This window comes from Cercospora kikuchii (genome assembly GCF_019650295.1).
Source record: "Cercospora kikuchii DNA, contig_00001, whole genome shotgun sequence".
In the NCBI taxonomy this organism is placed as follows: domain Eukaryota; kingdom Fungi; phylum Ascomycota; class Dothideomycetes; order Mycosphaerellales; family Mycosphaerellaceae; genus Cercospora; species Cercospora kikuchii.
The window spans coordinates 3,173,478-3,189,041 of NW_025408582.1; the positions used below are offsets into that span (position 1 = coordinate 3,173,478).

Below are 15,564 nucleotides of genomic sequence, written 5' to 3' on the forward strand. Positions count from 1 at the left end.
AGAAACACCGCATCTGAGACAGCTCAGACAAGCGAAAGAGCAAGGCTGCGGGTGGCGTGTAGGGAGGAGATCACGAGCGCCTTCGCAATGGCTTGTTTCGAGCACGGCGTCAGAGCACAGCGACGCTCTGGGATGCCACGATGCCTCCACGCGGAAACCTTGCCGCAATTACGAGCAGGGGTGCACAGATTGCTTCTCATTCCTTCTCGACGACACGCTTTTCCATGGCTTCGATACATGCTGGGTGAGAGAAGCTGTGGTTGTGTTCATACTGAATCATACATCGTGTCTGTGATGCCAGCGCTATGGCTGAGTGAGAGCTATGTAAAACCAATAATGCCGTGCCCCAACTCCTCGCTCAAGCACAATTGACTATTCCATCACGGCCTGAATGACCCTCGACCCTTTCTCCTATCCACATCGAGAACTCTTCTGTCCTTATGGAGCTGTGCAGCGCGCCAGCACACATACAGCCGCAGAAAATCTTTGCAAACTACGAAGAGACATCCGCCGACCAAGCTACGAGCCCATTTGCTCTGCAGAAATCCTGCCGCCCACGTCTCTCTGAAGACGCGCATGGGCGGCGGGGTGACCCATCTGTGCGGAAGAACAAGCTTCAGCGCTTCTCCGGTCAGGCCGGCGATTGTTGGAAAGAAGAGAGCGCCAAGGAACGTTTCAGCCATTCCAGTGAGAGATAGCGACAATCGTCGCTCGACGTTTTGCACATTGCCAGCATTGTTATGCTGGCCTTGCGCTTCCTGGCGTCGACGTGCGAAGTCTTCCAAACGATCGCGAGGTACTACGGGTGCGGGCGCCGCGCCGTTATCGCCTCGAGGGAATCCGCCTTCCTGTGGCAGGTCTCGTTGGGGAGCCTGTGCTTGTTGTGGAACTTCGCCAGCGGCTTGCTCTGGTGCGTTTGCATCCTCGTCATTATTCTGCTCAGTCTGCAAGCCAGGCTGTTGGGCTTCGTTGTGCGCTGCGGGCTGCCTGTCCGCTGCTTGTTGAACGAGTCTTTGATCTTCTTGTTCCCAATCATCCTCCCACACTTCTTGTTCGATTCGCACCTCGAAAACATTCCCGTCTCCTTCTGCCTCTACGGGATTCTGCCCATTATTTGCTGCTGCATCCTCCTCGTTTTGTTGGCTCACTCGCGGCTTGACTGCCTCCAGCCATTGCTTCTCTTTTTCTGCCCACACCCTTTTGTAGTACGCGTTGTACAGCGAGCGAACGTAGGGTAACACGGCAAACGCAAAGCTTGCGGATGGTGGCCATGACGCAAAGTCAAGAGCGTCGCTTGGCGAATGTGCTTGGGAAGCGAAGAACACGATTGGCAGAACGGGCAGTACGCTATCGGCAAGTGAGGTTCGTGATAGAACGAGCACTGGCGTGATCAATGGGAGGCCCACGATGAGTCGCCAGTGTTTTAGTCGATCGAGGAACAACGTCGAAAGGATCTCCCAAACCTTCTCTGGCTCGCTGGCATACACTTCAACTGGAGGCTGTGTGGCCCATCGCCACAGGGGCTCCAGCAATCTGTTACCATCGTCTGCTCCAAATATCGCGTAGATGGTGTGCACGCCGACGTATTGGCTGATGTGCACCATTGCAGAGCTCAACGCAAGTCCACTCACAGGAATGACAGCTCTGTCTGTCATGCGCTCGAGACCTCTCATGGCATCCACGATGTAGTCTCTCGGCCGTGAAAGCTTGATCTCTGCCTTGCACTGTGGACATTCTATCTTCCCCGAGCGACTTCGGTTGTGTGCATTCTTTGGAGACTCCATATCCGCTATCCAGTCCAGCAGGCATTCTTCGTGAGCGACCAACGCACAAGGACACGGATCGCGCCATGGCGATGTGTCCGGCCCATCTTCAGTCGAATCGGACATGCAGATCCAACATCTCATGACTTCGTCTTCATCTTGACCCGCGGGGGTTTCGGCCGGTAGTGACTTCTCTTGCTCCACTTCTGCCTCCTCTTCTGCTGGCTTGTTGACGAATATAGTCTGCGAGTCTTCGGATTGGGATCGTACTTGCGCTAGAGATTCTTGAGGTTGTGTGGTCGAAGCCTGCGACTGTTCGGACGGCGAAGCTCGTCGCGGGCGCGAGGACTGCCGAGCTGGCAGTGAAGCCATGTTGTTGGAAGAATGTGGCGGGTCTGGCTACCTCACATCCATCAATCGCGCCGCTGATGCTTGAGCCGCCCGCGGATATGTTCTGTATGTTCTGTATGCTCAGTGCTATTGTTGCAGGTAGATGCTCGGTGTTTGCATCCTCGTCACATTCACTTCGCGGGCGAGCGCTGGCGCCTGCCGATCCGTGCAGCAGTGACGACATCGCGCCTGCGTCGCGTCGAAGTCCACTTTCTTTCATCTGGATCGCATCACAGTCTACGACACGCTCTTTCACCTCATAGTGGCCCGTCTGCATCTCCCCGTTCACTTTGTACTCAGCACAGTTCACAGCCAGATAATAACTCACTCGATGATCGCATAGATCACTTCTCAAGCGAGAGTGATGCTCGCCTCAGAGAGTCCGCCTTGCTATGAGTAACGCTGTCCAAATCTCTCTCTCTGTCTCAGCCTTTCTTTTCGCCCCTCGAATACCCTGAAACCAGCCTCTCAACCATGTCTTCGACGGAAAAGCAGGAACAGCAGCGTCAGCCCGACGACGACTCGAGTGCCAGACAGTCGCCCGACGTCGAGGCTATTTCGACTGACCCCATCGTTATTGATGAAGGCGACAACGACGAGGAACCGGAATTGGAAGGCGACGAAGCTGCGCGACTCGCAGCACTGGGGGCTGGCGTGCGCGACCAAGAGGACCTCGAAAGGGACATTGGCCAACAGGCAGATCAGGCCCTGGCTGAACAGACGTTGGAAAGGGAGCAGAAGCGGCTCGACAAGACGCAGAATGAGAAGTCGCGAATGCAGACGGCACTCAGGATTGCTGAGAGGAACCTAGCGAAGCCTGCCGGGTCCGCTACGAAGAATAAATACAGAGCCGAGATCGAGCATTATAAAGCCTTGATCGCCAACCTGGACCGGGATCTCGAGCAGATCAAGAAGCGCATAGAGGAGCAAAACGATAATGAGAATGGAGCAGAGACACTGCTCGAAGATGGAAACAATAAGCGTCTACCTGGCGAGACGCATCGCGAGTTCTTGATCCGGACTGGAAAGATTACGCCCTTTTCGAAATTTGGGCAACGGACCTTGCGCACATCTTCAAGTCTTGGTGAGGTCTTGCTCGATGCTGAAGAAGAGGATGAGGAGGAAGTGAACCAAGAAGAGGTCGAGGTAGCAGAACAATACGGACCGAAGTCCCATCGCAATCTGCTGGCACCCGGCTTCGAGCAGGACGACATCAGCGCTGCGGCTAGTCCACTTGGAGATGAAGAAGATGATGAGGCTCTGGCGCGGAGACTACAAGATGAGGAAGATGCGAAAGAACGACCTGCGAAAAGGCAGCGCCTGCAGTCCAGGCGACAGGCGAAGGCTGTGTCGCAGGAACCAGAATCAACCGCGGACGACTCTGACGCATATTTACCGGAAATGGATGAAGCAGGTCTAGCCGCGGTTGGGAAATCTGGAGACGAGGAAGAGCCTCGTGATGAGGACGCTGAAGGCGATTTCTCGCTCGACACTCCAGGTAACTTTCGCAAGAGGAAAGGCAAACGAAAAGCTGTACAGCAGGCCGGCGGTGAGCAGGAGGATTTTGCGGGCGTCGATGATGGCGATGAAGAAGTTTACCAAACACGGTTGCAGAGCTGGACACAACGACGGCGCGCTGCCAGGAGACGGCACCGCAAGAGACCTGCGGCCGAAGCTGCGCAAGACCAGGAAACTCCCGCCAGCGAAGTCAAGAGTGAGCCCACAGGCACATCTGTTCCACTCGAGGAGGTGGAAGAGGAAGGGGAGGAGTGGGAAATGCCACATCCTATCCGAGCGGATGCTGTGTTCGACGGAGGCTTTCGCATTCCTGGCGATATCTATCCCTCGCTGTTCGACTACCAGAAGACTGGTGTGCAGTGGCTGTGGGAGCTGTATTCTCAGCAAGTAGGAGGAATAGTGGGAGATGAGATGGGCTTGGGTAAGACTATCCAAGTGATCTCCTTCCTGGCTGGTTTGCACTATTCTGGCAAGATTTCGAAGCCCATAATCGTTCTCTGTCCCGCGACTCTCCTCAAGCAATGGGTGGAGGAGTTTCACCGCTGGTGGCCGCCCCTGCGGGTCTCCATCTTGCACTCTTCGGGCAGCGGTATGCTTGATGTGAAGCGCGAGGCACGGTACGAAGATGATCTGGACGATGACAATCACAGGAAATCAAAAGGCAAAGCCAACAAGGTCGTTCGAAGAGTGATCGATCGCGTTGTCAAAGATGGACATGTGCTGGTCACAACATACGCAGGATTGGTCAATTATGCCGAACAACTGCTTCCGATCAATTGGGAATACTGCGTCCTGGACGAAGGACACAAGATCCGCAACCCCAACGCTGAGATCACAATTTTTTGCAAGGAGATCATGACACACAATCGAATCATCCTGTCCGGTACGCCGATGCAAAACAACCTGGAGGAGCTCTGGACTTTATTTGATTTCGTGTATCCAATGCGCTTGGGAACATTGGTCAACTTCAAGAATCAGTTTGCGATTCCGATCAAGCAAGGCGGATATGCAAACGCTTCGAATCTGCAGGTAGAGACTGCCATGAAGTGCGCAGAAACACTCAAGGACGCAATCTCACCCTACCTCTTGCAGCGGTTCAAGGCGGATGTCGCGTCCGACTTACCGAAAAAGATCGAGCGCGTTCTCTTTTGCAAGCTCACTAAACTACAACGTGAAGCATACCAATGGTTCCTTGACTCGGAGGACATGAAGTCGATCATGAACGGGAAGCGCCAGGCACTTTACGGTGTTGACATTCTTCGCAAGATTTGCAATCATCCGGACCTTGTCGAGCACAAGACTCTGTCAAAGAAGCCCGGATACGATTATGGCATTGGTAGCAAGTCAGGCAAGATGCAAGTCGTCAAAGAGCTCCTCAAGATATGGAAAGAGAAGGGCCACAAGACACTTCTCTTCGCTCAGCATCGGATCATGCTGGACATTCTTGAGAAGTTCATTGGCAACCTGCCGGGGATCAACTACAGACGCATGGACGGAACAACGGACATCAAGTATCGACAAGACTTGGTGCACGAATTCAACCATGATCCTGATTTGCATGTTTTCTTGTTGACCACGAAAGTGGGCGGCCTCGGTGTGAACTTGACTGGCGCCAACCGTGTGATCATTTACGATCCGGACTGGAATCCATCGACTGATGTGCAAGCCCGCGAGCGAGCATGGCGTCTTGGCCAGAAGCGTGAAGTCGAGATCTATCGCCTCATGACAGCAGGCACCATTGAAGAAAAGATCTACCATCGACAACTGTTCAAACTGTTCCTCACCAACAAGATTCTACGAGATCCGAAGCAGCGCCAGAACTTTCAGCTCAGAGATCTGCACGACCTCTTCACCCTAGGAGAATCCGTTGACGGGCAAACAGAAACCGGAACGATCTTCAAAGGCACCGAAGTCTCGCTCAAGCGCGACAATAGCTTGCCCACGCCACCAGATGAAGACGAAAAGCAGAAGGAGAGCGAGCGCGTCGCAATTAATGACTTTGCGGGTATATCTCGGCAAGAAGATTTCCGTGGTGATCATGAAGAGGAAGAGGCGAAGAAGAAAGCGGACGGCGAATCGTCCTCAGATCGTGTCCTGTCCGGCATCTTCGCACGAGCCGGTGTGCAAGGCGCTCAAGATCATGAAGCCATCATCAATGGTCGCAAGACTACGCGCGCAGACCCCGAAATGATCAGGAAGGAAGCGAAGAAAGTCGCCGATGAGGCAGCACGAGAACTGAAACGTGCTGCCGAGGTTGCAAGGACCCTTCCTGCTGGCGTTCCGACTTGGACTGGACAGTTTGGCACAGCCGGTCGTCCTCCCTCACCTCCGAGACGGGGCGGTATCCGTGGTGGCAGGGGTGGTGGCATGTCTCGCGGAGGACCTTCTTCCACCTCTGTTCTTGCCAACCTCCAGAACCGTCAAACGAACGCGTCCAATACCACTACAGCTTCCGCGTCTGCTTCGGCAAGCACTTCGCGCAGCGGTACGCCGGCGACTCGTGGTGGACGGGCCGATCGTGGGCCACAAGGCACGGATTTCATGAAGCTCATCCGAGATTACATTGTCTCTCATGGAGGAGCCGTCTATTCGCAAATGCTCGTCGATCACTTCAACAGGTACTGCAACAGTCCGCAGCGCACCGCAGAATTCAGTGAGATGCTCAAGAAGATCGCTACGATGCAGAAAGGTGGGAGGATGAGAGCGAAATGGGTACTCAAAGATGAGTACAAGCCGGCTGGCAGGTAGTCCTTTGATCATGAGAGTGCAGCAAGTACAACCGCTTGATAGTGTCAAACTATGTGTCAAATCGACAGCTTGTGGCTGCGATGAAGCGATGCCTGTTTTCCCTTTGTGCACAGCACTTCGACTCCGTGCGCCATTGAAGGCATCTCGGTGTGCGCAATGCTCTCGCCGTGCTCAATCCTGAGTCTGAAGCGCCCTTGAATGCATGTCAACGTGCTCAATCCCGTAGGAGAGCGGGTATAACCAATCCCAAACGCCAGCCCAATGACAACAGTCATGATGGGTCATGAAGTCGCCCGCAGCATCTAGCTGTTTTCGAGCTCAATGCTTCGCGTTATCCTGTTGGTTTTTCAAGCCTCGCTATGCAAAGCAATTTCCTTCGCCTCAGTTACCATGCACCACCCGTCCTTCTCATGATATGCGGGGGAGTACTTCATGCGTCACCCTCACCCTTACTGTGATCCGCACCGATGAACCTGCTGTAAACCGTGTTTCCCTGCGCAATCGAGTTGTTGTGTGGTGAAGTGTCCCGCTTCCTACGGCGTCCACGTCCAGCCTCCTCATAAACTAGCTGCAGTTCTGCTCCACTTTCAGCATGAATGAGTGGTACTCCGTCGCGCGCATATGGATTCTGGTTGATAGTGTTGTCTGAGATAATCGGGATGTCATCCAGATTGCTGGCCATTCGCGCATCACGAGGATGTCTGATACCTGGCTGCGGAGCATGTGCGCGAGTCATATTGGTGAGCTGAGTGCTTGAGTCCGAGGTGCTGGCTTCGAGGCTGCCGGATCGATAAGCCTTCTGGATGTCTTCGAGGACTGGAAAGCGTGCTTTGACGGCTCTGACAACGTCGGTGGCCGTCTTGCAGCTGGTCAGGAAGCCAATGTCGTGTGCTGCTTCCACTGCCACAAGACGAAGTGCCCACTTTGCGTATTCGAAGCTGACGCCCGCGGCCGCACTAGCTTTCTCTGTTGCGGTCTTGGTGATCTTGAGGCGGAGCTGGCGCGTTGAGTCAGAGACGCTCCTGACCATGAATTCCTCTTGCGGCTGTGATAAAGTCAGTGAGGATCGACCGCATGTTGTTGAGAGCATTGAACCGCGTATAGGTACCTTTGTCAAGTCACGCTTCTCCCTCTTCACGTCAACCCACTGATCGTCGCCAGACTCATTCTCCGAGTCATATTCACTTTCCTCCTCAAAGTCATATCCGCGTGCTTGGTCAAATGAGTCCCTGTTGAATCGAGAAGCGCTCAGAACATTCGATGCTTTGCTGAGTGCGAATTGCGCGCCGTCGCAAACCGACTGCGCGCCAGCCCAAAGGGCGGAACCCATCGCCATGATGGGCGCGAAACTGCAGAAAGGAGTCAGCGGCCGATTCAGTCTCTCAGTGCTCGAGCTATCGATGAGGCAGACGTTGGCGCGTCGCCGAAAAGATGTCACCAATGTAGGTGATGTTAGCAAGTGGTGGTAAGTTCAGGCAAAGCTCCATGAAATGTTGCCTTGCACAGATTAAGCTTCCCGCCACCGGCACAGGCCTCAAGGCAGCGAGGTGCTTTTGTGCAACGGCTGCGCACTTGCGCCATTCACCGCGTATTCCGCAGCCGTTGACTCAGAAACATGGCACTGCATCGCATGCATAAAATGAACACGGCTGACCTAGGGGGCGGTACGATTGCATTCATCCTTTACGCTGAAGCGTGAGACGGACTTCAGGCTACGTTGGCTCGAACAGAGGAGAGGAAATGATTCTTTTGATTCTGGCTCAGGCGAAATATGTTCTTGTTGTAGGGACAGCATTGGAGCTGAAGTGCGCAACTGTGATGCATTGTAATTGGCAAAAAGCTCTTTGCTGAGTCATCTATGCTTCATCTATTAGGATCACTTACTGGCCACTCAACATAGCTCTTGTTCATTGTGCCTACAGCAGCCCGGCAGCAGCTTGTAATCTCGTGGCCTGTGTCTCTTGCGGCTGATCAGGCTTTCGCTGATGCCAGTGATCGGTGGGAAGTCGGGCGTCCAGTCACCAATTACGGTACCGTAGAGCTCGTAAGCAGGACCACTTGCTACTCCTGGCCAAGTGGCAGAGCGAAACGCAATTGCTGGAATCTGCCACATTCCCTCATGCCACTTTCCATCGCTCGGCACTAATGCTTCAAAACGTAGTTGCCACCTCCGTTAGCGCGCTGCTAAGGCGCGGTGAGAAGCATGTCGCCCGCGTGCCATGCATGGATTAGGGCTGCGATAGACAGGACCACGGCATGGAACAAGTCGCTGCAATCTCCTGCCTCGTGAGTTCATGATTCTCCATCATGGTTTCATACTACGAGCCCGATTTCGAATCACAGCCTCCGGCAGTCTCAGGTTGCCTGCTTGGATACTCGCTCGCCAAGCCATAGGGAGAGGATTGCGGTCGTGCCTCCTGTGCCACAGCAGCTTGATGAAGCGCCGCGATTCCGTCGTGCCGCTGTGCCTCGGGAGCGGCTACAGGTGCAGGTGGCGGCGGTCGTTGCTCATGCTCGTGCCTCGGCTGCTCCTCCGAGGCATACGATGACTCTGCGCGAGAGGGGTATTGTTGAGCTGCGCTCGTCGATAGGTTGGCGTGTGACGGCGCAGGAGGAAATTCGGCCTGATTTTCCAGAAGTTTCGATTGCAGGGTCAGAATGTACTCGCGCAACTGGTAGTTCTCGTTCTGTAGAGCCTTATAGTTGTGCTCCATACTTTGGTAGTCCTTGACCTGTTCTTCGAGCTTCTTGATATAACCTTCTTTGCGTTGTCGGAAGGCGCGCTGCCAAGATGCGTTAGTAAATTGGTTGATTACGGGCAAGACGTGCTGTCGAGATAGCAAATCCATTCTGTGGTAGCCGGGCTTGGACTTGATATCTCGATGTCAGTGATTCTGGCAGCAGCACTTACCTGCGCAGCTCTATTTTGTGCGGCCCTCTTGCTTGTGGATAACTCCCGCTTGCCCTTTCCGGCCCCGTCGCCCATTTGATGGTCACCACTCATCGAGTACTGCACGTTCGGATCAAGCTGATGATGCTCGTGTGGGCTGCCACTGTGATCGGAGGGAGGATACGGATTGCTCGGGCCTTGAGCCGCGGACGCGCTGGAAGGATATGGTGCAGAGGCATTGCTGTTGGCCGTCTCGGCGAGAAGTTGCTCGCGTAAGCCTGGTTAAACGGCGAGTCAGCATGGTATGGCCTGAAGCATGCGGGAGACCCGGCGCAGTGTTTGCGTACTCATCTCGCTATTCATCTCCTAGCGACACGGGAATAGTCAGCATTGCGACCATGGATTCGAGAGCTTCAGGCAGGCACAGCTTACCTGAGCACGTTGCATGTAGTTGCCCAGCCTCGCGATGCGCAATGCCTACCGTCGACTAGAGCGCGAATAATTCCCTCCCGTCGGCCTATTGTTGGCTCTGCGCTGCTTCCGCCCCTCAAGCGTCGTGATCGAAAGGCGTCGGACGTGGTGTTGTCGTGATGCTTACAGACACGGTGTCTGGGCTCTGCAGGCCATGGTGTCAGTCACTTGTGGGTCCGTCGCGATCGCGTCGCGGCGCGCACGCCGACTCTGCAGTGCGCGACATGCTCATGTTGGGAGTGTCTACTAACCGTGGTCGTGGTTGGAGAAGAGGTGATGGAAGGTGTACTAGGATGACTAAGGAGTTACCTTATGTACCTATCAGTTCCGAGATTCTTGCCGAAGACCACACGCTTCCGCTGTCGCCAAGTAACCCAATTCCCCAGCGAGCGTTCCCAAGTCTTCCATGCCTAATTCTGAAGCATGCGAGAACAGTGATAATTACCCGACTGGCCGCAATCTCTTGATCGAGTTTTGATGAGCATCTGAATCTGAATGTCTCCTGCGTATTCGATGAGATGCCCCAGCAGTCGAAAACAGAGGACCAGATCTTCATGCTTCTTAGCCACCTCTCAAGTACAGCTTGATTTTACTTGACGCATGGCTTTTCGAAATCAGATCTTTCGGTCACTTTTCGCCGGTTGTCGGACGGCTGCAAGCCATCTAGTAGACAGGTGGGAATCAAAATGACGACACGACTTGCATAACTGACCGTTCGCATGCGCTGAGGACCTCGTTCGAACTCGTCAAGATCTCTCGAAGGGCTCTCAGGCAGTCGGCTAAAGACTATTGACAAAATCGAATCGGTACAGGGCAAAAGCGATGGAATATCTGTCTGGCCACGACAACCGTGACATTTTCCCTCAGATCATGGATATTTCCCCCACTTGAAAGGCTCCTCTCCCTTTTCCTTCGCCTCGAGAGCGTGCTCAAAATCACCCAAGAACAACCACTTAATCTTCTGCTTCGTGCCTTTCTCGTACCAGCTATTCAGTGGCTTGGGGTAGAAGTCAATCTCAGCAGGATCAACGACCGCGTCATCATGTGCCATCAACATCAGCACATTCTCGTGCGCATCGAATTCTCCCAATCCATCAATTGTCCAATCAGCCACATTCTTATCATGTGCGAAGCTCTCTGTCACATAGTAAAAGGGCGTGTTTGCCTGCTTGTGAGGATGCACGTCCATGAGGAGATGGCCCGGACACACTGGTTGCTGCCGCTTCAGAGGAGAAGGCTTCACTTCCTTCGGCAAAGGTAGGTATTCAGTAGGACGGAATTCTCCGCCGTGGTGTGCAGCATCGCCTCCCATGAAGATGAAGGAATCTTTGCTCGACGAAGTCCTCGCAAGACCGCAGATGTGGCCAACGGAATGGCCAGGCGTATCGAGGAGATAGAAGCTACCGTCGCCAAAGTAGTCATAGGCATTGAATCGCCCGATCTTCAGCCCTTTGCTTTCACTTTCAAAGTTCAGCTCCCTGACATGGCGGCCATCAAAATCACTGTCGAGGAGTGTTGACTGTTCATTCTTGGGATAGCCCGGTAGATGAGCATCCTTGAATCCGGGTCCTACAACGAGCTCTGTACTTCCAGGAAAAGTGGAAGCATCGCCCACATGGTCCCAGTGATGATGGCTCCAGACAATGGACTCAATCGCGCCGCCATCAACATCTACATTGTGATCTTTCAGGATTGTTGCAACATCTTTTTCAACGTTGATGTACCATTGCAAGCGAACAAATTTCTCGTAAGAAGGCAATTTCTCCCAGTCTTTCCGGATTCCGAGATCGAACAAGATGGGCTTGGAAGATGGGTGTTCGATCAGGAACGAGAATGATGGACCGCATAAATTGGGTTGACCTGTATAGTCTGGCTGCAGGAAAGACGACTTTCCCAGTCGGAAACGAGATGTGCTGCTGGATTCAGTGTTTGAGAGAACGACGATGAGCTTGTTATCGTACCTGTCAATGCATGAGACTTTGACTGTTTTTGTTGAAGAGGGAATTTTGAGATCTGGAGGCGGCTTCGGAGCCGTAAGAAATTCGTCAGCCATGGCAAGTACTATGCAGTGCGATTGTGCTCTTTTCAAAGTTATTTACGCAAGTACAATGCTAGATGTTCACAACACACTTTAACATATGGTGCTTTCCGTGGTCGCGATGACGAAATGCCCACAGCCGAACGTCACTTCTTCCCGTCTCAAGCGCGTAGGCAAACATCCATCTTTTCACCTTTTGACTTTGCAAGTTTACATCACTTTCATGCTCGATACATCGCGCTCAGATTTCAAATAATGGAAATTCTGAGACGGCGGTGACTCAAGCGCGGAAAGAAGTGAGAAAAGCGCTACATATGCTGCGCCACCTGTGCCGCACGTTCTACAGCAGCGATGACATACCGAGCGTTTCGTATTGACACCTTTCAGCGTTTTGGATGGGATCGGTAAACACTTGAATCTCATTGGTAACACGAGTCACTTGCTTTTAGATCAGTCTTGCGAACTATGGCTTCAACGACCCGCCATGACCATTCCACTGATCGCCCCGCCATCAGTCTCAGTGTCATCATACATAGAGGATATCCGGACTTCACCTGGCTCCGACATACTGCTCTCTGGCTGGAGCTGGCGGACAGTGCCTCCCAACTGATCGAAATTGTCGGAGGCTCCGAGAACTACAGATTTCAATGCAGAGCTGAAGCGGATCCAACGCTGTCCGATACATTCTACAGACAGGTCAGACTTGGCAACATGAACGTACCGGCGACTCTGGCACAGGTCGTGGGAACGCTTGCGACTGTTCGTATAAGAAATGGCGATCCCGAATACAACTGCCAGGCCTGGGTCTTAGCCGCGCTGGAAAGGCTTGAAGAGCATGGGCTCATCTCAAGCGAGATGCGAGAATTTGGCACAGATGGAATGATAGAGGCGATATCAGAGGCCGATGATATTGAGCTTTAGAACGCTGCTCTTGCCGTGTCATTCATGCTGGCAAGCCAACACCTACCGTAAGTGCTGTAGGCAGCGAAGATGGCTTGCAAAATAATCTCGAGCCCCGCGAAAGGTACGCTGGCCAGAGTTCAAGGACTTCCAATTCTCGGAACACCTGTCGGTCTTCTTCAAATCATTCCAGAGATCTGTTCAGTACGCCCTTACTGATGACATTGTTTTGCGAGCCTTGACAGGATAGCACCATTTGTTGTGGAGCTTAGGCGGAGACTGGATGTTTTGCTCCATATTCGAGGATTGCTTTCAGCCGAACGAGCTGCCGTGACAGGCAAAATCGGTCAGAAACGATTCAAGGTCCCGTCCTTGTGGTTTAGTCTGACCTGTTCGCTGTTTCCGCCGATCACAGCTTTATTCTGGGAGATGGTATGCTGCGCTCACGACTGCCATGACTTGCAGCACAGAGCGCTTCTGATTTGTTGTGGCTACTTCCAAGATCGGCCTCTATGCCACTTCCTCCCGGATCCCATCTGCTTCGTCAGCCTTGTGTCGCTTCAGTACCTCCACAGCGACTCGCTCGAGCTGGACAAGACACACGTCTTCACAAGCTCTCTCGATTTGTTCCGCCTTCCGTCTGCCCGTGATGAAGGTTGCTCTCGAGAGCATTCCGAGTGCGATTACCTTTCGCCAGTACTGTTTACCCGCCTCTTTCTATGTTGGTCAAGCATGCTAGCGCATCCTTCAGGAAGCTTATGAATGTCTGTACCAGCACATTTAGTTCCAACGACCCAACATACCACACCATTCCGGCATTGGACATATATCACACGGGCAGCTCTACAGGAGTAAGTCAGCTTGAGGAAACGGCTGTCGTCCTCCGATACTCCGCAATGCATTACACTCTTTCCACACTGGTCTTGGGCGCCGCTCTAGCTCATGGCCTTGCTACAACTGTGTCGGACGATGCAGATCTTCCGGTCCACATTCTCGCTCGCCTCAACGATGGCCCAAGGTTCGAGAATCTTGCTGTTCGTGCCAATGGCCAAATCCTAGCAACGACAACTCAGCCAAATGCAAGCATTTATCAATTCGACCCACTCGGAATCTTGCCCCCAACACTTGTGTACAACATCCCGAACATTCGCAGCGCAGTCGGCATCGCAGAGCGTGAAGAAGACATATTCTACGTTGCCTCTGGAGACTTCGATATCATGAATCCAAGAAACACTACTCCAGCTTCGTATTCTATCACCAAGATTGATATGCGAGGTGTGGAAGTCTTGCCCAAAGGAGGATTGACGAAAGCACCATATGCTCAGCGCGTTGCTTCTCTTCCGAATGCTGCCTTACCCAATGGTATCGCGTTTGCGCGACCTTTGTCGGAGCACCTCCTCGTGGCTGATTCGTTTCGCGGGCTCATCTGGAATGTTAATGTCTGCACTGGGGAGGTCGGGGTGACGCTGAAAGATAATAGTACCAACGGTTCCACGCCGACAGGCCCCAACTTCACGGGAGTAAATGGGATCAAGGTTCACAAAAGGAACATTTACTACACAAATACCGGAAAGAGCAGTCTCTACAGAGTGGCGGTCGATGATAAAGGCCAGGTGCAGGAGTCAAGCACCCCCGTGCTCGTTACGGGGAACCTGACATGCGATGATCTCGTTGTTGACCATGGTGGTACCGCATACGTGGCTGCACCATTGGGCGTCATCACCAATGTCGATCCGTCTGGCCAACAGGAGATCATTGCTGGTAGTCCTCGTTCCAATTCCAGTTCTCTGGTTGGTCCTACCGCAGTCCGATTTGGTCGATTAGTGTCTGATCGCTGGAGCCTGTACATAACATCTAATGGAGGGCTCACGCAAACGCCTCCGCTGAACTCTGTGGGCCTTTCAAGGATCGACCTGAGATGAGGTGTTGGTTTCAGCATGACACTTTAGAGTTGGGAGAAAAAGTCGATAACGCTGGTCACTTGAACTTGCTGGGCCATATCCCGCCGTGTAAGATCAGTAGGTAGTTCCAGTGCAGATAGTGCAAATAAAATATGTGAGTTATGCAACAGAAATGTGGTCTCTTGCCTTGGGGTCGGAAGAGATTGCCAAGATGTTGTGCCAAGACCCAGCACGGCTTGAACAAAAACCTTCGCCGACGGACTTCACCTCTTTCTCCCTCAACACCCAGTCCCACTGTGCACTTTGCTGCCATAGGCGCAGCGTCGATAGAAGCACGCCTCGACAACAGCAGCACCAGATGCAGTTGTAACTGTTTGTTCTTTTTGAGCCCACGGTACCCGTCGCCAGGCGAAGACTGAAATAACGATGGCAAATAAGCCGGAGCATCTTCTTATTCCCGTGGAGCATGCTTGACTGAGATCCATCTGACATTACTCCATATATCAGCAGAGCTGTGTTTCTTCACGCGCACACATGCAGTCGCGTTGCGACAACCAATCGAGCGGAGGCGGAGAGCAGAATATGGCGTCCTTCTCTGCTCTTGCGACAACAAGATTAACTGGTGCTGATCGACTCACATTGGCTCCCAGGGCCGCGAATATGCGGAGAGTGGAACATTCATTGGCTTGTTCTCAGTCGCTGCGCATATACATTCCGACAGTGCTTTACTACTTGTCTTGCCACTGACTACGACGAATCCACAGAGAGTGCACGGATAACACATACCTTCTTCGCTGAGAAAACAAAATAGCTAAAGGAATCAAGCATTTCACGCCCTTTGTCTCTACTGCTTCTACACTCGCACGCCTCACAGTACTGCTCTGTTTGCAGCAGCGCTGGGAGCAACAATTGTGCAGAGAATCGAAGCACGTGCGCTGTGGTATA

At 53.0% G+C, this 15,564-nt stretch overlaps 7 protein-coding genes across 7 annotated transcripts; 3 read left to right on the forward strand and 4 right to left on the reverse strand.

The window, feature by feature from the left end:
* Positions 1-380: 380 nt before the first annotated feature.
* CKM354_000121200 (uncharacterized protein) lies at positions 381-2,135 on the reverse strand (the record flags this gene model as incomplete). The annotated part of the gene is made up of 1 exon (XM_044796328.1): positions 381-2,135. One exon carries the CDS (start codon positions 2,133-2,135, stop codon positions 381-383), a length of 1,755 nt encoding a protein of 584 aa, XP_044652263.1.
* A 492-nt stretch (positions 2,136-2,627) lies between these two features.
* CKM354_000121300 (uncharacterized protein) lies at positions 2,628-6,419 on the forward strand (the record flags this gene model as incomplete). Its single annotated transcript, XM_044796329.1, has 1 exon — positions 2,628-6,419. The coding sequence occupies one exon, from the start codon at positions 2,628-2,630 to the stop codon at positions 6,417-6,419; it is 3,792 nt and encodes a 1,263-aa protein (XP_044652264.1).
* A 430-nt stretch (positions 6,420-6,849) lies between these two features.
* CKM354_000121400 (uncharacterized protein) lies at positions 6,850-7,755 on the reverse strand (the record flags this gene model as incomplete). The annotated part of the gene is made up of 2 exons (XM_044796330.1): positions 6,850-7,464; positions 7,528-7,755. 2 exons carry the CDS (start codon positions 7,753-7,755, stop codon positions 6,850-6,852), a joined length of 843 nt encoding a protein of 280 aa, XP_044652265.1.
* Positions 7,756-8,737: 982 nt separating this feature from the next.
* Positions 8,738-9,756, reverse strand: CKM354_000121500 (uncharacterized protein; the record flags this gene model as incomplete). The annotated part of the gene is made up of 4 exons (XM_044796331.1): positions 8,738-9,202; positions 9,331-9,587; positions 9,657-9,675; positions 9,742-9,756. The coding sequence occupies 4 exons, from the start codon at positions 9,754-9,756 to the stop codon at positions 8,738-8,740; spliced, it is 756 nt and encodes a 251-aa protein (XP_044652266.1).
* An 892-nt stretch (positions 9,757-10,648) lies between these two features.
* Positions 10,649-11,833, reverse strand: CKM354_000121600 (uncharacterized protein; the record flags this gene model as incomplete). Its single annotated transcript, XM_044796332.1, has 2 exons — positions 10,649-11,693; positions 11,742-11,833. The coding sequence occupies 2 exons, from the start codon at positions 11,831-11,833 to the stop codon at positions 10,649-10,651; spliced, it is 1,137 nt and encodes a 378-aa protein (XP_044652267.1).
* A 450-nt stretch (positions 11,834-12,283) lies between these two features.
* CKM354_000121700 (uncharacterized protein) lies at positions 12,284-12,739 on the forward strand (the record flags this gene model as incomplete). The annotated part of the gene is made up of 1 exon (XM_044796333.1): positions 12,284-12,739. One exon carries the CDS (start codon positions 12,284-12,286, stop codon positions 12,737-12,739), a length of 456 nt encoding a protein of 151 aa, XP_044652268.1.
* An 875-nt stretch (positions 12,740-13,614) lies between these two features.
* On the forward strand, positions 13,615-14,640 carry CKM354_000121800 (uncharacterized protein; the record flags this gene model as incomplete). The annotated part of the gene is made up of 1 exon (XM_044796334.1): positions 13,615-14,640. One exon carries the CDS (start codon positions 13,615-13,617, stop codon positions 14,638-14,640), a length of 1,026 nt encoding a protein of 341 aa, XP_044652269.1.
* Positions 14,641-15,564: the final 924 nt, after the last annotated feature.